General features: G+C 40.1%; 1 protein-coding gene across 2 annotated transcripts in view; it reads right to left on the bottom strand.

Moving 5' to 3' along the window:
* IQCG (IQ motif containing G) overlaps window positions 1-22,723 on the bottom strand; it is a 43,001-nt gene that overhangs the window by 9,619 nt on the left and 10,659 nt on the right. For both annotated transcript variants that reach the window (XR_010323515.1, XM_010592897.3), the window contains exons 6-7: window positions 10,757-10,918; window positions 9,466-9,540 (exon numbers count right to left, since the gene is read on the bottom strand). Coding sequence is in view for 1 of the 2 variants with exons in the window: in XM_010592897.3 (XP_010591199.1) it covers window positions 9,466-9,540; window positions 10,757-10,918 (237 nt within the window). In the remaining variant the exon portion in view is untranslated. The remainder of the gene's footprint in view (window positions 1-9,465; window positions 9,541-10,756; window positions 10,919-22,723) is intronic.

The raw sequence follows: 22,723 nt of genomic DNA, 5'->3' as shown, positions 1-22,723 counted from the left end.
AGACCAATAAAATGGCCAAACCTTTGACAAGTTTGAGGAAGAGAAAGAAGCTACACATTTAAAAAGCATAAAGAATGAAAAAGACAATAAAACTACAGAATTAAAGGAAATTTAAACATTATATGAAACTATACAGCATAGCTTTATAGTAATAAATTTGAAATCAATGTTAGATGAAATGGATTATTTTCTAGGAAAAACATGAATGCCAAAAATTTCAGAGGTCAGTAATTATTTTTTTAAAAATTTTAAAGGTAGCCAAATATCTACCTCTAAAATACATATCCAGTGGAAACAAACCAGATGTCCATTAACAGACGAATGAATAAACAAAACGTGGCCTACATATACAATGCAATACTATTCAGCCACAAAGAGAAGTGAAGTTCTGATACGTGTTATAAATGGATGAACCTTGAAAACACTATGCTGAGTGAAATAAGTCAGTCATGAAAGGACAGATTCTGTATGATCCCATTTACAGAAAATATCTAGAATAGGTGGAAGCATAGAGACAGAAAGTAGATTAGTGGCTACTAGAGGTTATGGATGAGTTGGAATCGACTCGACAGCAGCGGGTTTGGTTTTTTTTGGGAGGGAATGGGGAGTTATTGCTTAATGGATATAAAGCTTCTGTTTGGAACGATGAAAAAGTTTTGGAAATAAATGGTTGTAGTGGTTGCACAAAGGAGCCCTGGTGGTTCAGTGGCTAAGCACTTGGCTGCTAACTGAAAGGTCAGTGGTTCGAACTCATCAGAGGCTCGGAGGGAGAAAAGACCCAGCACCTGCTCCTGTAAAGGTCACAGCCTAGGAAACCCTGTGGGGCAGTCTACCCTGTCATATAGGGTCTCTATGAGTCAGAAGTTGTCAAGGATTTCATTTTACTTGGATCCACAATCAACGCCCATGGAAACAGCAGTGAAGACATCAAATGATATACTGCACTGGGAAAATCTGCTGCAAAAGACCTCTTTCAAGCGTCGAAAACCAAAAATGTCACCTAAGATATGCTTGACCCAAGCCATGGTATTTTCAACCATTTCATGTGCATGTAAATAAGGAAAACCGAGGAATAACTGATACCTTTGAATTATGGTGCTGGCGAAGAATACTGAACATACCATGGACTGACAGAAGAGCGAACAAATCTGTCTTGGAAGAAGTACAGCCAGAAGGCTCCTTAGAAGCGAGGATGGTGAGACTTAGTCTTATGTACTTTGGACGTAAGTTAGAGGGTCAGCAAAAAAGAAGACCCTTAACGAGATGGACTGACACGATAGTTGCAACAGTGGGCTCAAACACAGCAGCGACTGTGAGGATGGCGCAGGACCGGGCAGCGTTTCGTTCTGTTGTACACTGGGTCGCTATGAGTTGGAGCCAACTCGACGGCACCTAACAACAGTAATGTGAGTCGGAATCGACTTGACAGCACACAACACAGTGGTTGCACAATATTGTGACTATATATATATAAAATATATATATATATAATAAAGATACCCATATAAGATTGTTTGAATTTTACCAAGTTTCAAGGAACAATCTCTATGTTAAATTTTAGGTTTCATCACAGAAAAAGATGGAAAGTTTCCCAGCTCATGCCACCAGGCTAGCGTAACTGTTAGCAATATGACAAAGCACTAAAAAATGTAATCTATAGGCTCACCTCATGTATGCAATACATAAATACAAAATTTAAAAATCAAATCGAACAGTCTATAAAAATTTATATTTTATGACTAAGTAATGTTTAGCCCAAGAATTTAAAGATGGCTAACATCAGGAAATCTATTAATGGATTTTACTTCATTAACATTTTAAAGGAGAAAAAAAACTATATCATCTCAATGGAGGGAAAAAAATCCATCTGATAAAATTGAATACTCATTCCTGATTTAAAAAAAAAAAAAACCCATATTTGCCAGTTACTGATTTATTCCTTCTCAGCTCCAAATTCACCCTTCGCCACCCTGCTTTGTGAAACCGGATCCTATAAACATTGCTCTTTTGCCAGCTGGCACAATGTGAAGCTTTGTCAGTAGAGGGCGCTGGAGGGACATGGCATGAGGGGCGTCTCCCCTTGGCTCCGATGCGCTTCCTCTATTCTTATTTCTAGGGCAGGCTGGTGGTAGGCATGTCGGACACCCCGTGGCATGCCCTCACCAATAAGTTTTACTGACACCCCAGCAGGAAGATTCTTGCTTGTTAAACACAGTTCCCAGTTCCCTGCTTGCCAGCCTTTTCCCAGCAGCTATGAGCCAATTCTGGCCGAGGGGAACCCAGCAAACATCTCTGCCATCCAGTGGGCCACAGCCACACCCTCTCCGACAAGGTCTGAATCTTTGCCTTGGGAAGTATCTCTCCCCACTTCCAAGTTTATTCTGTCCTTAGATACTGTTTAGCCCTAGTATGTTCTTTAGAGTTCTCTTTTTTCCCTTCTTAGTAGCTATCCTTTGTTACCAGGTAATACACCTACTCCTCACTTATTGACTATTTTTGTTATCTGACATTTTGCATTTACAACAATATTAAAAAATCTACCATCCGACTATTTTGTGCATTAACAACATACATGGGGCAGTAACAAACACTGAGGTGCAAGGAGAGAGTAATGCTGGCTGTGGTGATTAAGGTTATGTGTCAGCTTGGCTGGGCCATGATTCTCAGTGGTTTGGCAGTTATGTAGTGATGTCATTTGGCAGTTACGTAATGATATAATTTGGCAGTTATGTAATGATGCAGTCATCCTCCTTTTTGTGATCTGATGTGGTTATCTTCCATTTTTGTATAACACTGATTTTTACGTAACGACCTGATATTTGGACCCTAACCACATCGATAACTGAGAAGTGGGTGTAATCCTTTATAGTAAATTTTCCCTGTTCAAATTACTGGTGCAATTTATGTTACCTGACTGAATGCTTAATGATACAGAATTGGTACTAGAAATGGGATTTATCTCCTATCTTCCAGGTCACATGTCATACTAAGGCCTGTGTTACTTCCTGTTCATTAGATACAGCCAGCATAATGTCATTAATGTCATTAATGTCATGGACCACTATGATGTTTTGTGGACAGTCAAAGTGATCAATACCTCTGCAGACTATATTATGGCAACAAATAGTAGAATCAATCGACAGTCTTGATGTGAGACTGTAAAGGTGTACTGTTGGCCCTGCCAGGTAAAAGCAAACTGGTTCTGTTGGTTTTTGCAAATTGGTCTGGAGACAAGGGCTTTGGTCAGGTCAACAGCTGCATACAAGTGCCAGGGGACATGAAGATTTGCTCCAGTAAAGACATTACATATGGAACAGTAGCTAAAATTGGAGTCACTACATGATTATATTTACAACAGTCTGTATTCATTCCCCAAGATACACTCAACTTCTGCACAGGCCAAACAGTTGAGTTACATGATGTCTTACTTATCTAGTACTGCTGTCACAGAAATACCACAAGTGAGTGGTTTTAATGAACGGGAATTTATTTTCTCAGTGTTTAGGAGACTAGAAGTCTGAATTTAGGGCACTGACTCTACAGGAAGGCTCTCTCTTTGTCAGCTCTGGGAGAAAATCCTTGTCTCAGCTTCTCTAGCCCCAGCATTTCTCAGTTCCTTGGTAATCTCTACATGGCATTTATCTTTTCCCCATTCATACTTGCTTTTCTGTGCCTAACCTACTCTTTTTATATCTCAAAAGTGATTAAATTTAAGACATACCCTACACTGATATGGCCTTATTAACAACACAAAGAAAAGCCTGTTCCCAAATGGGATCACATCCACAGGTATAGGGGTTAGGATTCTAACACATAATTTGGGGGGGGACATAATTCAATCCGTAACACTGCAGTTCCCCAGGGGTACAGTATTGCTTCTGATTTACTGTCCTGGAGGGGAGGGGAAATTCCAGAGGCTTCAACTTAGCCCTTCCTACCATAACAGCCCTCACCCCATGAGTCAGAGGGCCAATTCAGAAATTCTGTCAGTTGTTAGGTATACCTATTCCAATTACACATTCAGGAACTGGGGAAGTAACCACAGGGTGGGTCTATAGAAAAAATGGGCCCACAGTGTGGAAGACTTGAGTTAAGACTACATCTATCACCTGACCACTATAATTCCCATTTTGACTAGAGAGCCACAATGCTGTTTTGAGTTCCCAGGAATTGGCGTCTATTCAGAGGCAGTGTTTGGTAATCCCCCAAAAGTCAGGGCATTTTCTTTCCCCCAGTGCACAGTCACTCAAATAAGTGGCCACAGGTTCCTGTGGGTAATGCTTAGAGGACTATTTGCAGTATATCCCTGTAGCAATGCTGCAAGGTCCATCCTCAAGGGTCCATCCAAGGGGACGCCCCCCCCCTTCACTCAAGGGGCTCTGGGTTGTGAATTGACTTAGTTCTGGAAATTGGCTGAGAGGGCGTGACTCTCCATTGTGGTGACAAAAATTAGGTTTTTGGCTACCAGATCTGACTTTTTTTCTGTTATATAGATCAAGCAATGCTTTAACTGGCTGGCTATTTTATTTCTAGGGATACTGTGACTAATTAGCCATTGCCAAAGATTCCTGTGGGCCAAGGAATTCTGATAACAAGTACATCTCGGCTGCCCCTAAACACGTCCACCCTGACTTTGGGCATTAAGTGCTACAACTTGGCCTCTGGCACTTTAAAAAAAATTAGGATCCCATTATCCCCACTGAAATCACACAGCCCATCTCAATGACAATATCCTTCGTCCTCCTATCTTGCTTACAAAGAAGAACAACTACAGAGCTTTTCAAAGATGCAGGTGCTTCCCTCATTAACATATTTCTCAAAGACTTAGTAAAAGAACTGTCATCTGGACCCTCCCATAGAATCTAGTAGAGGGGGCTGGTGGTAGATATGCCTGTTGCAAACTATAAATCCACTCCAACATGCCTGTTATGGATTGAATTGTGTTCTCCCAAAATGTGTGACAACTTGCCTAGGCCATGATCCCCAGCATTATATGACTGTCCACCATTTTGTCATCGGATGACATTTTCCTATGCCTTGTAAATCCTACCTCTGTGAAGTTAATGAAGCAGAATTAGAGGCAGTTATGTTAATGAGGTGCGACTGTATCTACAAGATTCAGTTTTGTCTTAAGTCAATCTCTTTTGAGATATACAAAAGAGAAGCAAGCAGAGAGACAGGGGAGGGGAACCTCATATCACCAAGAAACAAGACCCAGGAGAATAGCACGTCCTTTGGAGCCAGGGCCCCTGCGCTAAGAATCTCCTCAACCAGGGAAGATTGATGACAAGGACCTTCCCCCACAGCCAAGAGAGAAAGAAGGCCTTCCCCTGGAGCTGGATCCCTGAATTCAGACTTCTAGGCCCCTGGACTTTGAGAGAATAAGTCTCTCCTTGTTAAAGCCATCCACTTGTGGTATTTCTGTTATAGCAGCACTTGATGGCTAAGACATGCCTATGTCCCTAAATCTCTGGATTCTCTCCTCCACATCATATCCGGGAAGCTGTGGAATCTCCACCTCATTAAGCATAGGCCACTGTTGAGTTCATGTTTCAGTTCACCGACCAAATGAACTGTTAGAGTCACATCCTGCTGCATGGATTAACACACTAAATCCAGAAATTTCTACTAACTACATCCATATCAATGAATTTGGTCCAATCTAGTGTTATAAGTTCACCTTCAATAATCTAACACTCTTAGAATCCATTGCCACATGTTTCCCTGGTTTCTGCTGATATTAGCAAAATTCTGCAATTCTTTTGGTGCATAAACTATTTCCTTTTGAGCCATACTGTGTTCCTGTCCCCCTGGAAAATGCTCAGATTTGACCCTAATTATGGATCCAGTGGCAATAGGGGTGGTTGTACTGGGTCTTGAGAATGAGGATCCCTTTTCAATGCATCTGCCCAGATGTAGTTATCACAGGATTTTCAGGCAAAGGACAACTAGCTTCCTCAGACAAGGGAGGGCAAGCTACTTCCACTAGCAAGGGAGACTTAGAGACTGGGAGCTCAGGGCTGTAGTTCCACCTGAGTCCAAGCACATGTTCTCATTTCAAGTTTCAGGATCCCATTCTTGCCCAATGAGTGCCCTAACCTGTACATGAAAAACTTGGCAAGGCTATAAATTCCAGTGTGATCCTGACTGGAACATCATTAAAACCAAGAATAGGGAAACGACGTCCCATTATCACTACTACTATTCAATAGTACACTTGACATTCTTGAATAAGCCAAGAAATGGAAATAGACATTTAAATAATGAAAAGGAAAACATAAAATTATTATTTTTGTAGTAAATATGATTTGCTACCTAGAAAATCCAAATCAACTGGAAAACCACTAGAATTCATATGAGAGGACATAAGAAATCTAGATCAATATACAAAAGTGAATAGCCTTCTGATATACCATGTACTTAAAGACATGTCCAAGAATGTTTACTACAGAATTGTTACAACAGCCCAAATTTGAAAACAATCTAAATGTTCACTGATGATTAACTACATTTTGGTATGTCCTCACTATAAAATATAACAGTTGTGCTGATATAGAAACCCTTAAAGATAAAGTAAATTTTAAAAAACAACAAAACAGAGCCTGGAACAATATTTATCATATGATCTCATTTATGTAAAAAATAAATAATAGAAACATGTATGTTTTAGGTACATATGTTGTTTGTTAGCAACCCCATGTGACAAAGCAGAACTGCCCCATAGGGTTTTCTTAGCTGCAATCTTTATGGAAGCAGACTGACAGGTCTTTCTCCCATGTTGTCGCAGGGTGGGTTTGAATTGCCAACCTTTCGGTTAGCAGCCAAGCCCTTAACCATTTGTACCACCAGGGCTCCATTAGGTACATAAACATGTATGTAAATGAAAATAAAAATTTTAACAAAATTGTTAAACGTGTTTACCTTTGGAAAGGGAGGTGGTTAAGTCAGACTTTCACTTTTTTTAAACTATGTATTTCTGTACTGTTTGCAATTTTTCATTAAAAAAGTATTTATGTATTGCTTGTATAATTGGTCCGAAGATCTTGGAAACACTGACTTCATCATCAGAGGGTGTCACCTGTGTGCAGAAGGATACCTTTCTCTGAGACCTCTGCTTATTTGAAAGCTTACTTGGGGGCAGGTGTGGCTTAAGACCATGACAACAAACATTTTTCTCCATCCATCATCCATTTATCACTTATTTATCCAGCAGCTCTTCTGACTGTTGGATACCAGCTGTGCATCTAACACCTGAAACAGGTGGCGTGATACGCAATTCTTGAAGTGCAGAGGTCCAGGCCACTGATTCTAATGTCCTACCAGAGGGTTTTTTTCAGTAAAGGCCTGTCAAATAGCATTCAGAAATTCTCCCCTGCAATTTAAAACTGTTTACTGAAAATGTGTTAGCTTTTCCCAAAGGCAGTCTGTATTATAAATATTATAAGTCATAAGTCTGTACTATAAGAAAGTGGGAAATTTTTTCCTTATTCATCCAGCAGGGATATTCTGAAAGGCTCCAGCTGGACTCAGACCTATTTCTAACCCTGGACGTGTTATAGATGCAGCTTGGTTGTTATTAGTTTGTTATTGTTATTACTATTAGGAATGTTAATTAAAACCATTTCAGTCACATAGAATTCACACAAGAGGAAATAAACAAATATACAGGAGGATGTTCACTTCTGTTAGTGAGCGAAGAAATGCAAAATAAAACAACCCACTAAACTGGCAGAATTAAAAAAATATTTACAATGGCGGGTGCTGGCGAGGATAGAGTGAAATCTGTGCCTGCGTAAAGTGCTGACGGTCGTGCAGCTTAGAAGTGTCAGCCACGTTCATCAGCAGCGACAAAATACTAATCTCTCTGACATAACTAATCTCATGCTTGAGATTTGCTCTTCGACCCTACAGGACAGAGCAGAACTGCCCCACAGGGTTTCCAAGGAGTGGCTGGCGGATTAGAACTGCCAACCTTTTGCTTAGCAGCTGAATACTTAACCGCTGCACCACCAGGGCTCCTACTGATCTCATGCTTGAGATTTACTCTTAGTAAATAATTGCAATGAAGGAAAACAGTTATTTGGACAAAGTTTTCATTACTGCATTATTTACAATAATAACGCTCTGGAAACAACCAAAATATTTGAAAAAACAAAAGGATAACACACAAAATATTCCATAACCATTCAATGGAATATTATACAAGTATTTTAAATTATTTTATGAAGAGATTGAACTAACATGAGCAATGAAGCAATAGGTAATTTTTAAAAAAATCTCAAACACTAAATAGACAATAGATACATGGAACTGGTGAAGGGTAAGACAGTACACAATACCGGGGAAGCCAGCACAACTTGTAGAAGGCAAGGTCATGGAAGCTCCATGGACACATCCAAACTCCCTGAGGGACTGAATTGCTGGGCTGAGGGCTGTGGGGACCAGAATCTTGGAGAACATCTAGCTTAATTGGCATAACATAGTTTATAAAGAAAATGTTCTACATTCTACTATGGTGAGTAGCGTCTGGGGTCTTAAAAGCCTGTGAGCAGCCATCTAGGATACTCCACTGGTCTCACCTTTTGGGAGCAAGAAGAATGAAGAAAACTAAAGATACAAGGGAAAGATTAGTCCAAAGGACTAATGGACCACATCTACCACGGCCTCCACCAGACTGAGTCCAGCACAACTAGATGGTGCCCAGCTACCACCACTGACTGCTCTGACAGGGATTACAATAGAGGGTCCTGAACAGAGCTGGAGAAAAATGTAGAACAAATTCTAACTCAAAAAGAAAGACCAGAGTTGCCGGCCTAACAAACTGGAGAAACTCTGAGAGTATGGCCCCCGGATACCCTTTCAGCTTAGTAATGAAGTCACTCCTGAGGTTCACCCTTCAGCCAAAGACTGGACAGGCCCATAAAACAAAACGGAAGTAAAGGGGCATGCCAGCCCTGGGGCAAGGACTAGAAGGCAGGAGGGGACAGGAAAGCTGGTAACAGGAAACCCAAGGTTGAGAAGAGAGAGTGTTGACGTGTCGTGGGGTTGTTAACCAATGTCATAAAACAATATGTGTACTAGTTTAATTAGGAACTCGTTGTTCTGTAAACCTTCATCTAAAGTACAATAAAAACAAAAAATCTTCCCTCAACTGGGAATGTGTTATTTTTACAATAAAAAACAATAATTTTTATTTTTAAATTATGACTATTAACCAATATAGGAGCAAGGGAACAGTTTCTGGTATAATGTTAAAGGCAGAAGACAAAATTTTACATGCAATCAAATCATAGCTATATGAAGTATTTATTCAGATGGATATATTTCAAAGAAAACATGGGCTACAGTTCACACTTTAGGCTAGTAGAATTGTGGTTGATTTTTCTTTCTGAAAAAATTTTTTTTTTTTTTTTTTGCTTTTCTTGGTATTTTGTAAGTCAGGAAGTAAAAGTTTTGGTGACCTACCTGCTGCTCCTTTTTAAGGAAAGTTTCAATCTCTGTATGAATCCGGTTCTCTTCTTCAGTTTTCATCCTTAGCTTCTGTGAGAATAATAAACAAGTATCAGGAGTTCTTCCTGGCAAGGTTGAGGATCAGAAGTTCTCAGGATAAGAAGTATAGCTGTGACATAGCACAGGTTTTCTTTACCAGCTGGACTCCCAGGAATTCCTCGGGATTGCTCCAGAGCTGCGATTCGTCTCAGTTCAGATCAGTTCGTGTTAACAAATATTGCTGAGCCATGATCGTGGCATTGTGATAGATACAAGCAAGTGCCCTATTCCCTGGAAAGTGATGGCAATTAAGGAGAGAGCCAATGCTTTAAGTGGACAATGTTCTTAGGCCTAAAAAGCAAACCCCAGAGGGCAAGAAAAAAGTTTGTTTTCAGGGTCTTAAGCCACACCTGGGAGAGGGCTTTCAAACAAGCAGAGGTCTCAGAGGAAGGGGTTCTCAGGCACACAGGTGACACAGTTTAATGGTGTTTACTCCTGGCCATCCTTTGCTGGAGGTTAATATTCCTTTAGCTGCCTGATGTTCTTGTAGCCATATAGCCTACCCCCTCTAATGAAGGTCTACCCTCTGTTTCTTTCTCCTGATATTCTTCACTGTGACTTCTCAACTGTTTACATTTAAATTTAGGTTTAAATGAAATTCAGCCTTCTAGGTTTTTTAAAAAATTGTACTGTGGTGAAAATACGCATAACAAAACACACATCTCAACAATTTCCATGATACTGATTACATTCTTCAAGGTGTACAACCATTCTCGCTACCCTTTTCCAAATCATTCCACCACCATCAACATAAGCGCAATGCCCCCTGAGCAAAACAGGCCTCTAAATTTTGTATTTCTTACTGCAGGAATAAAAAGTACCAGCTGGGTGAGCAAGCAACAGCAAAAATCTGCCAAGTTACTAAGCATCTTGTTTTGCCCTCTCCCTATAATTACCAGGAAGAATGGCTAATGGTTTTATAAAATAAGGATGAAGCACCCACGGGGAGAAAGTACAACCAATTTCCAAAGGCAGTGTAAGAGAAGTGGAAGATGTAGCTAATAGCTAGCCCATCAGAATCTCTGCTTCCACTATGCAAGTCTTCATTCGGTCTTTTATTTTCAACCTCAAGTGTTGGGACCCTGGGAGAGAGAGAACAAAGACAGGAGAACCTCCCTCTCCCTCCTCCTTCGTTAGCTGGGCCAGTATCAGGAGTAACAATTCAAGTCCCATCTACCTGGTTCATTCTTAATGTGGCAATAATTACCTCAATCTCCTCCAGCAGGAGTTCCTCTGCTTTGTTACATTTTTTGTAGGCCTGAGCAATCTGTAGCTCAGTATTTTTCTTCATATAGCGACTCTCCATGTTGGTTTTTGCCTTCATCTCTTGCAACTGGTCCTTGAGGTGAGCAATATATTCGTTCCGACTCTATGGAGGAAAGAACAGTTTCCTAAATTTAAAAATGCATTCTGCTTTTTTTCAGTTTGGGCAGTGGGCTTAAGTTCACCTTTTGTATTTACATATTAACAAGGGGCTGGATCTCTTTTCTGCCATCTGAAAATATAGCATATCACCACACTATGGAAAATTTAGCCAATGAGCATAAAAAAAAAAAAATGAGCATAGAGAATATAAATGAAAAGGAAAGATAACAAATTAGTTCTAAGAATCGGGACTGTGAGATTCTTTCCTAGGCACACAGGGTACTCGCATCCACACGGATTGCCAACAGTGTCTCACCTAAATGGTGAAAAGGCTTGACTTCCAACCCAAGCCCCACCAGCTGTGTGACTTGGCCAAGTTACTTACCTCTCCAAGTCTTTCCTTCTATGACATAGAAACATTATCTACTCTGCCTGAATTATCTCCAGGGTGATTATAGGGATTAATTGAGAATATGTGTGAAAGCTTTTTGAAAGTCTCCAAGTGCTCTGCAATTTTAAGGTCTCAGTGTTCATTAGGAAAACATTTATTCAGTACCAGCCATCGAGCTAGGCACTAGGTAAACAGTGAAGATCTAAACAGACAAGGTCCCTATCCTCAGGAGCTTACAGTCTAGTGGAAGAGATGCAGTTAAAAGGAAACAGATACGTGTAAACCCTTCCCCTCCCCCCGCCCCCAGGAATTAGGGAAAATTTATTGAGGTTTCCCACAGTAATTAAAACTTACACTCTGATGACCATTCCCGCCCCTCTTACTAGTTTCAAGAAATGAGCACAGGAAATGAGGATTACCCAAACAGGTAACCAAGAATGTGCTGATGGCACCCACAAAGTCAACATACCAAAAATAAATTTTTGGAAAGAGTTTTTTATTTAAAAATTGAAGTAGGCATCAAGAAAAAATTGGAATTTTTACTTCTTTAGACTTATTTTACTACTGAGGAAAGTATTTATTTAGGATTATGTTCACAGGACAGGTGAATAGTATGCACTCTGTTCTGGGTAGGAGTGATGATAACATGTAGGGGAAAAAGAAGGAAGGTACACAAAATTACATGCGTGTAGTATTCCTTACATCCTATGAGACTTCATTCCAGCCATTTAACAGTTTGAACATATCGCTGAACAACAAAACCAAAACAATAATAAACAAAATCCTGAAAATTACTTTAATGGCTATGTAATGACAGCGCATTGTATCAATGTTCCGGATTTTACTCATTTAGGATTTTTTCTTTTAATCTTGAAACATAAAATAATTATAAATTTAGCTACATTTCGTGGTGCACCAATTAAACCTTATCTGCATTTCATGCTATTTTCTTATTAAACTATAGGTCAAATCATCAATTCAATGTCAGAAAACCTTTTTAATTGTACAAAAGGCTATGAAAGAAAAGGGCTACTGGCTACGGAAGAAAATAACAAGGGAGACCCACGTTAGATGGGATGGATACTCTGAGACATCCAAAAAACCAAACCCATTGCCATCAGGTCAATTCTGGTTCATACTCAGACCCTATAGGACAGGGTAGAACTGCCCCATAGGGTTTCCAAGATCGTAATCTTTACAGAAGCAGACTGCCACATCTATCTCCTGTGGAGTGGCTGGTGGACTCCAATCACCGACCTTTATGGCTAGTGGCTGTGCGTTTAACCGCAGCACCACCAGGGCTCCTTAGGATACTCTGAGAAAAAAAGGGATGTTTAATCTGAGACCTGAAGGGTAAGTCAGTCATGTGAAGAATGGGGCCAAAGAGAATTCCAAGAAAAAAGGCAAAGTGTGTGCTGAACTCCTGAGGTAGCAAAGAACTGGAAATGTTCCAGAAACTGAATGAAGACTCTGGAGGCTTTAGCCTTGTGAGGGTGGAGAGTGGCACAAGATGAGGTTGGAAAGGTAGATAAGAAGAAACCATGCAGGACCGCAGAGACCCTGTTAGGAAGTTTGAATTTTATTCCAAGGGCCACGGGCAGCCTCAAAAGGGTTTTAGTCAGGGAGGCAACATTGGGTGCTCTGAAAAGAATCAGACAAAGTGTGAGTGACCTCACAGAGCAGCTATCGGAGTTAGCTGTCAGCACAACCAAACAATCAACTAATGACAAAAATACAGCTTTAAGCAGAGATCTACGTTTCTCTAAATTTAAACCAACTTTAATCTTGCCATCTAAGCTGGATGGCATGAGTTCTAAGTATCGGAAGAAGAAAAAAAAGCAGAAATCCATAACAAAAAGCAAACACAGCTTAAAGGCCCCTAGCAATAATCAGAAAGAAATTCTTCAAGACATTTTGCCCAACATCTTGGCGTAAGGCTATAGAATCATTCCAATTATATAACAATTATCCCAACTGTATAAGAACCATTTCAGAGCTGAGTATCTCTGGCAGAGAATATGCTATAAAACCACCTGATAACATGTCTTAGCACTTCATAAAAAAATTGGATTGTGAGCAAATTACTTAACCTCTCTAAACCCACTTATTTATAAAATCCTGACCAGTGCCTGGCACAAAATAGATTCTCGATAAATGTTTAATAAATTAATTTTAAAAGATGTCTTTCTTTGACTCAAATTTCTTTCTCTCCTTTCTATATTCTCCTCCTTTCTTCTCTTTCATCTTTCTCCTTCCCTCCTATCTTTATATTGTCTGGCAGTCAGTAAGTTTGAGTTTCTAGGAAGACTCAAATGAGATGTGATGTTTCACTTCTTCCTTAACCAGGACCCTTTTACCTATTTAATCCTTCAGACTTTCTTCCAGGTTCAGCTTATATAATACCTAACTCCATAAGGCTTTTTCAGAAAACTTCAGCCTACATAAATAACTATAGCCTCGTTTCTCACAGAATCTAATAGTGTTGGTATTCGATGAAGAATATTCATACAAATCGTACTTTTCAAAACTCAAGAGTATGTTCTGGTCAGTTTTCTTTATTAAAATGAGTAGTAAGTCTTTCAGAGTAACAATATAAAGACCAGAAGTGCAGAGTTAAAACTCTAGGAGTTTTCGCCTGTGGAAAACAGAAAACATTACAATTACACTGTGCCAAGCCAAAGGCATCTGGTTTTGATGCTGTTGCCATGGACCACGGATTACTCTGAGTTCCCTACTGTGCTGCTGCTATTCTACACAAACTTATTTGTATGATCCTTCATGGGGACCGAAACCGAAAACCAAACCCACTGCTGAGTCAATCCCAACTCATAGTGACCCTACAGGACAGAGGAGAACTGCTGCCTCATAGGATTTCCAAGGCTGTAAATCTTTATGGAAGCAGACTGCCACATTTGTCTCCCAAAGAGCAGCTGGTGGGTTCAAATCGCTGACCTTTCAGTTAGCAGTTGAACACTTTAACCACTGCACCATCAGCGCTCCTTAAATGTTGTGAGCCGTTGAGTCAATTCAGGCTCATATAGACTCTGTAGGGCAGAGTAGAACTGTTCCATAGGGTTTCCAAGGCTGTAATCTCTATGGGAGAAGATTGCCACGTCTTTTCTCCTGTGGCACCACTGGTTGGCTTGAACTACAGACCTTTTGTTTAGCGGCCAAGTGCTTAACGATTGTGCCACCAGGGCTCCTTACTGACAGGCTAGTGATGGTAAAAATCATGATCGAAACATACACTAACAAGTGGGTCAAGTGTCGTTCCATTTCCTCACCTTCCTCGTAGGCAACAAGGAGCCAGTCAAGAAGCAGTGAGTTACAGGCCTCGGGTCTTAAGTCGTGTGGATTCCCTTTAAGATCTTCACTAAAATGTGCCTACACCACCACCACGGCCATAACCCTGGTTGTCCATGTTGTCTGGAGCTTTCCTCATGATTAAAGTTCATGGACTGAAGCAGCATATTTGTGGGTTTTCATGGCAGACCAAACTTTACTTCCAAATCCCAAAACTGCCTTCAGACCTGGACTTCCGGACTTGCTACTGAAATTCAGAGGGGCGTAATTTAGTAATGGAAAGAAGCAGTCAATCAATTAGAGTTAGTAAGGCGCTGATGTCTGCCCACAACATTGTGAGCCAAAGGCTTTTAAATGGTAGTGTCTGTTTTCAGAACTGAACACAAAATAGAGAAGAGAGCACTGGTTTCTAGACTTTGCGGAAGCTATCGTCTGGAGAAGTTGGAACCTGTTTCACACTTTGGGCTGCCTCTTTGGTTGATTAAAAAAACGAAAATGGGGATGTGGTCTATTAACTGATAAAAACCATAGGAAAAACTATGGTTCCGTATTGTTAATCAGCATTTTTATCTGTCTGTCTGTCTGTCTGTGGCTAAGAATGGCTGGCTCTACGAGAGTCTCCCATCCTGAGATACGGCTGAAACATAATCAAGTCCAACTTTCTGAGGTTTCAAGCTCCAGTTCCACTCATGGCTTTCACTTCCACCTGAATTATTTCCTTTCCCAGGTCAGTCATACCAATTTCCTCTCATCTTCCCTTTGATAATAGTTTCCACACACCTCACTGTCTTGGCTGATCTCTCCTGAGTAAACGCCTTTTAAAATGTGCTGCCGAAAACTGTACACAATATTACGGATGTCTGACCACAACAGAGCACAAGGGAGTATTTTTTTCCCTGTTGCATAAACACTGCACAATGGCACTAACTGCACTGAGCATAACATGGAGGAAGCACTCCAAATGTTTTTCATGATATTTTCTGGTAATATGTTGTCATGCTTGTGAAGACTGATGACAAGCCATTAGAAGAAGCACTGTGGAAGAAAGACTGAGAGAAGTCTAGAGAAGGCAGGAAAAGGCAAGCACTTTTCTGAAATGCTGTTACCACAACAACCAGTGGAGGGCCCCTACCCTCAGGTACTCATTTTAGAACCTGGCTAAGCCTTTAATGAAACTGTCGCAGACTACTCAGGTCTTCACAATCCCCGATTTAGGAGATTCTTCTAGACAAAACCAGGACTTTACTTTTACCTTTGCATCTTGTTGAAGTCAGTTCAGTGTTCTAAAAAATCAGCAGGGTTTTGAACCTAATGTCTAGCTTTGGGAGCCTTCGTGGCGCAGTGGTTAAGAGCTCAGTTGCTAGCCAAAAGGTCAGCAGTTTGAATCCACCAACTGCTTCTTGGAAACCCTATGGGGCAATTCTACTCCTTCCTATAGGATCTCTATGAGTTGGAATAGACTCAAAGCCAACGGGTTTGGTTTTTGTTTTTTTCCTTTTCGTCTAGCTTTTAGTAAATTTTTTTTTTTATTAACTTTTATTGAGCTTCAAGTGAACGTTTACAAATCAGGTCAAACTGTCACATATAAGTTTATACACACCTTACGCTGTACTCCCACTTGCTCTCCCCCAGGATTCCTCTAGTCTCAGTCAGACCATTAAGTATGGTCTTTTTGTGAGAATTTGGGGTCTGCATCCCACTGATCTTCTGCTTCCTCAGGGGTTCTCTGTTGTGCTCCCTGTCAGGGCAGTCATCGGTTGTGGCCGGGCACCAACTAGTTCTTCTGGTCTCAGGATGATGTAGGTCTCTGGTTCATGTGGCCCCTTCTGTCTCTTGGGCTCACAGTCATCGTGTGACCTTGGTGTTCTTCATTCTCCTTTGGTCCAGGTGGGTTGAGACCAATTGATGCATCTTAGATGGCCGCTTGATGGCACTTAAGACCCCAGATGCCACATTTCAAAGTGGGATGCAGAACATCTTCATAATAGAACTATTTTGCCAATTGACTTAGAAGTCCCCTTAAACCATGGTCCCCAAACCCCCGCCCTTGCTCCGCTGACCTTTGAAGCATTCAGTTTATCCCAGAAACTTCTTTGCTTTTGGTCCAGTCCACTTGAGCTGACCTTCCGTGTATTGAGTATTGTCCTTCCCTTTACCTAAAGCAGTTCTTATCTACTAACTAATCAGTAAAAAACCCTCTCCCACCCTCCTTCCCTCCCCTGCTCGTAACCACAAAAGTATGTGTTCTTTTCAGTTTATACTATTTCTCAAGATCTTATAATAGTGGTCTTATACAATATTTGTCCTTTTGCCTCTGACTAATTTCACTCAGCATAATGCCTTCCAGATTCCTCCATGTTATGAAATGTTTCACAGATTCGTCACAGTTCTTTATCGATGCGTAGTATCCCATTGTGTGAATATACCACAATTTGTTTATCCATTCATCCATTGATGGACACCTTGGTTGCTTCTAGCTTTTTGCTATTGTAAACAGAGCTGCAATAAACATGGGTGTGCATATATCTGTTTGTGTGAAGGCTTTTATTTCTCTAGGGTATATTCCGAGGAGTGGGATTTCTGGGTTGTATGGTAGTTCTATTTCTAACTTTTTAAGGAAACGCCAGATAGATTTCCAAAGTGGTTGTACCATTTTACATTCCCACCAGCAGTGTATAAGAGTTCCAATCTCTCCGCAGCCTGTCCAACATTTATTATTTTGTGTTCTTTGGATTAATGCCAGCCTTGTTGGAGTGAGATGGAATCCCATCGTAGTTTTAATTTGCATTTCTCTAATGGCTAATGATTGAGAGCATTTTCTCATGTATCTGTTAGCTGCCTGAATATCTTCTTTAGTGAAGCACGTGTTCATATCCTTTGCCCACTTCTTGATTGGGTTGTTTGTCTTTTTGTGGTTGAGTTTTGACAGAATCATATAGATTTTAGAGATCAGGCGCTGGTCGGAGATGTCATAGCTGAAAATTCTTTCCCAGTCTGTAGGTGGTCTTTTTACTCTTTTGGTGAAGTCTTTAGATGAGCATAGGTGTTTGATTTTTAGGAGCTCCCAGTTATCGGGTTTCTCTTCATCATTTTTGGTAATGTTTTGTATTCTGTTTATGCCTTGTATTAGGGCTCCTAATGTTGTCCCTATTTTTTCTTCCATGATCTTTATCGTTTTAGTCTTTATGTTTAGGTCTTTGATCTACTTGGAGTTAGTTTTTGTGCATGGTGTGAGGTATGGGTCCTGTTCCATTTTTTTGCAAATGGATACCCAGTTATGCCAGCACCATTTGTTAAAAAGACTATCTTTTCCCCAATTAACTGACACTGGGCCTTTGTCAAATATCTACCTTTTAGTACATTTAACAAGCAAGCCTTCTATATCTTCGTTCATTTTTCAACCCATTTTGGAGCCTAAAGATCATCATAGTCATCTAAACCAATCTACTCTCTTTGATACTTACTCTACAACTAGACCAAAAAAAAAAAAAAAAAAAAGGTGATAAGAGTCATCGAAAAGTACAAAAAGCTGGTAGGCTAAGTGAAGAAAAGAACTAGGAAACATGCAAAAGTTAGTAATAAGGTGGCCCGGGAAAAAACAAAGTATGGCTTGGAGAATGGAATAGTTCAGGCCCATTGTAGGATATTATGCAAAACACACACACACACACACACACACACACACACACACGGCAGGCAATGGGGTTGCTGAATGAAGAACAAAAGAAAGAATAGGAACAAAAAGAGTGACCAAGAGAGTAAAGCTGTGGTTGGTTTGGGGCCACCCAGGCTAGACATTCATGTGAATCCAGGTATAAGGAGCAAATTTCCATGATTAGCCTCTTTGCACCACCCAGGGACTCCTTTTTGTTTTGTTTAAGGAGGGGCTAAAAGATGCTCTTCATCAAGCACTAGAATACAAGTAGGGCACTATAAACGTAAAAGTGCAACAACTTGTATTAAAAAATTACTAAGCACCGTTGGGAAGATTTTTCTCACTATTGCATTAAAGCTTTAGGGTTCCAGAACACCCAGCTTCATGGCCTTTGGCTCCTTTTCTAACCAGTCAGAATGAGTGACAGTGGGTTCATACCCTTCACAGTCACCGTATTTAGACCTCAATAATCATGGCAAAGCTGAAGTAGGCAAAGGACACTTTTTGTGAAAAGCACAAGGTTCTGGTAGTGAAAGAATCAACCAATCTTCCCCTTGAAGACTCAGGTTTCTAGCTTAGCAAAGAAATCACTCATCTCATAGCGACACTATAGGACAGAGTAGAACTGCCCCATAGAGTTTCCAAGGAGCGCCTGGCGGATTTGAACTGCTGACCCTTTGGTTCGCAGCCGTAGCACTTAATACATATAGTGTCGCTATGAGTCGGAATCAACTAGACGGCACTGGGTTTGGTATATATACATGTATATACATGTATATATATATACATGTATATACATGTGTGTATACATATATATATATCTTCCATTTGGTCAACGTCTGACTACATATATGTCCGTGGTCCATAAGTTCAGAAATCCAAATCAGAGAATGGGACATAGTGAAGGTAATTGGACAAAGTGAATGCAACAGCTTCCTACATGCAACACGTGTACCTCACGTCTCTTGTTACAAAGCAATTACACCGCTAGGTGCCCGTTTGTTGTACATACCTTGAATTTTTAATATAAAAGGTTTTTGGGGGCTTGGTTCATAACTATAAGTTGTGTGTACATAAGTCAGATGTTTGTAACCCGGGGACTGCCTGTATATAATATGGTGTTCACATAACATCCAAATCACATAACATCCTATTTCACAGAACATATCATGGATGTTAAGTGACACGTGACTGGAGATGGTTATTTAGGAGCCTTGGTGGTGCAGTGGATAAACTCTCAGCTGCTAAGTGAAAGGTCAGTGGTTTGAACCCACCAACCACTCTATTGGAGAAAGATGGGGCAGTTTGTTCTACTCTGTCCTATAGAGTCACTATGAGTCAGAATTGACTTGATGGCATATAACAACAACATATTACTATTTAAAGGAAATGAGAAGTCCTAGGCCCATTGGGGAAATAATTCCTTGGCTTCCTCCTCTCCAAGGCTAAACACCTCAGTGGCAGTTCCAGCATTGGAATGGCTTATTGTACATGCTGGAGGGCAGTAGGATGAGGTAAAAGCAACTGTTTTCAGAAACTCTTGGTCAGCATAAAGTCATGGGTCTGGGACAGAGTAGATGTGGCATTAACAAGCAAAACAAAGACTACAAACCCAGAAGCTCAAGAAGATAACAAACTCAGATCTCCAGGTACAAGACAGACTTTTCACATCATGAGCCTCTCCCACCTATATGGCACTCATTGATGTTGTCTGCCCAGACAAGCATAGCTTAGAAGGTCCTCCCATAATCTGCTCCCTGCTGCCCATTCCAGCTTCCTCTCATGCCACCCTCTCCCTCTCTCTCCAAACTTCAGCAGCGATATTGGCCCTCTTTCAGTTTCTCATGTACCCCAACCTCTGATTCCTAACTGAATCTCAGAAGTTCTGTTTCTACAATTGCCAATAAGATCCTACCGGACTTACCCTCCCACAGTTAATAACTATAAACTCTAGACAAAATACAAAAAGAAATTATATAAAAGCATTGAAGAGTGTAAAAACCAAGCAGATTCTGGAGGAGAGTAGACATAAGATGGGAACAACATGGGGTGAGTTTCCCATTTTTTATCGCCTTTAGTAGGCCAGTCAGCACTGTGAGAGTTGGGGGAAAGCAGCTATAACTCCAATTCAAAACCCTGCTGTCTTTTTAGACTGAAGAACCAAAGGACAGATAGAAATATTTGGGAGCAGATAAGAGTGATGGTTGAACAACATGATGAACATAAGTTAATGTCACTGAACTGTACATGTAAAAAAAAAAAAAATGTTGAAATAGCTAATGTTTTGTTACACACATATTTACAACAATTTAAAAACAAAAAGAACCGAAGGACCAAAGGACAGATTTTGGGGGCAACTGCAGCCACTGAAAAATGAGGGGACAAACTTAAAAAAAGAAAACCCAGAGAAGGGGGGCTCCAAATTCTGTGTATAAACTCTGCCCAAATTTCAGGCTGGCTCCTCAATCACACAGGTGCCAGAAACACTGCAAGCAGCCCTGCTGAGGGTAACAGAACTGAATTGAGATTTGAGCTGCTGCTCACCGTAGGTAAGAGAGAGTTTTTAGTTTGACTTTAACTAAATTAACTGCCTGCTAAAACAAAAATGTCAATATACTTCAGAGGAATAGGATAGAACACAGAGTCTTTTCAGCATAGCATTCATAGAACACAATCTAAAACTACTCCACATTGAAGAAAAAGGAAAACATGGACTATTCTCGAGAGAACAAACGATTAAAAGAGATTGACCTTGAAATGTCCAGATGGTGGAGGGAGCAGACAAGGATTTTAGACAATGTCAATAAATAAAGGAACATATGCTAGTACTGAATAAAAAGATAGGAAATCTTAGCAGAGAAACAGAAACTATAAAAAAGGACTAAATTCAAATTCTAAAATTAAAAAATATAGTATCTAAAATAAAAATTTACCAGATAGACTTACCAGCAGGATGACGGTAATAAATAAAAAAGTCAATGAACTTAAAGCTAGATTAACAGAAATTATTCAATCTGATAAACAAAGAGTTAAAAAAAAAAAAATGAACATAGGGACCTGTAGGACATTATCAAAAGGTCCAAGATAGGTGTAACTGAAGTTCCAGAAGGAGGTGTGACAGCAAATGAAACTAAAAAAAATTTGAAAAAATAATGGCTGAAAATTTCCCAAGTTTTATAAAAGACATAAGTGTACATATTCAGGAATCTTAGTGAACCCCAAGCATAATAAATATGAAGAAAATCACATGTAGGCACAGCATAGTCAAAGGCTGAAAACCATTGTTTCTCATCAGAAACAGTGGAGGCCAAAAGATAGTGGACATGGTTAAAGTGCTGCAAGAGAAACTTGTCAACTCCAAATTTTATACCCAGTGAAAATATCCTTTAAGAATGAAGGGAAAAATAAAGACATTTCTACGTTAAACAACAAAAACCAAAAACTAAGAGAACTCATTAGCAGCAAATGCTGACTGCAAGAAATACTAAACAAATTTCTTCAGGCTGAAAGGAAGTTATATCAGAAATTATGCCAGATGGAAACTTAGACCTTCAGGATGGAATGAAGAGTATAGGAAACTATAAATATCTAGGTAAATAAGGCTGTTATTTTCCTATTAATTTTTAAAAATATAAATGCAAATTGAAACCATAAGGAGACACATTTATACGCCCACCAGAAGAGCTAAAATTACATTATGACACATTGGTGATGAAGTGGGGTAATGGCAATTGTAATACACCGAGCATTCATACTTGTACTACCACTCTGGAAAAATTCTGGCATCATCGAAGTTAAAGGCAGGCATACTCTATCACCCAGCGGTTCTACCCAATAATGTGTTGTATGTGCGTGAAGAATCACTGACAAAAAATGATATTAGAGAGAAATATCTAAGCACAAACCAGTTTTTGTGAAGCTTCCCAGAGAAGAACAGTGGTTTTCAAAAAATACAAGTTATAAGCAGAAGGTTAATGGGGATAATGATATCAAGACCAGTACCAAAGGTAGTACTTTACAATTGGCAATAGAAAATGAGAGGGTTAAGCAAGTTATTCAGAGGACCTAAAAATATCTTGGAAGACAGGCTAGTGATCTCGATTTGTTTTAAACAATTTTTCCAAATATACTAAAAAAAAAAAAAAAAAAATGCTTCCAGCTTCTCCGTAGCGAATAACAAAGATTGACTGCTAGAAAGCACACCCTAAAACCAAACCCATTGCCATCAAGCCGAGTCAACTCCAACTCATAGCGACCCTATTGGACAGAGCAGAACTGCTCCACACAGCTCCCAAGGAGCCACCGGTGGATCTGAACTGCTGCACTTTCCGTTAGCAGCTGTAACTCTTAACCACTGCGCCACCAGGGCTCCAATAAACTTGTGCAGAAAGCTAGCAATGAAAAGCTGATATTAGGCCACACTTTGTAACTTTCTAATCTGTGCACACAGTTCATCATCC

This window comes from Loxodonta africana, chromosome 1, assembly GCF_030014295.1.
Source record: "Loxodonta africana isolate mLoxAfr1 chromosome 1, mLoxAfr1.hap2, whole genome shotgun sequence".
In the NCBI taxonomy this organism is placed as follows: domain Eukaryota; kingdom Metazoa; phylum Chordata; class Mammalia; order Proboscidea; family Elephantidae; genus Loxodonta; species Loxodonta africana.
The sequence above is the reverse complement of the archived record's forward strand: the minus strand, read 5'-3'. Positions and strand labels throughout refer to the sequence as shown.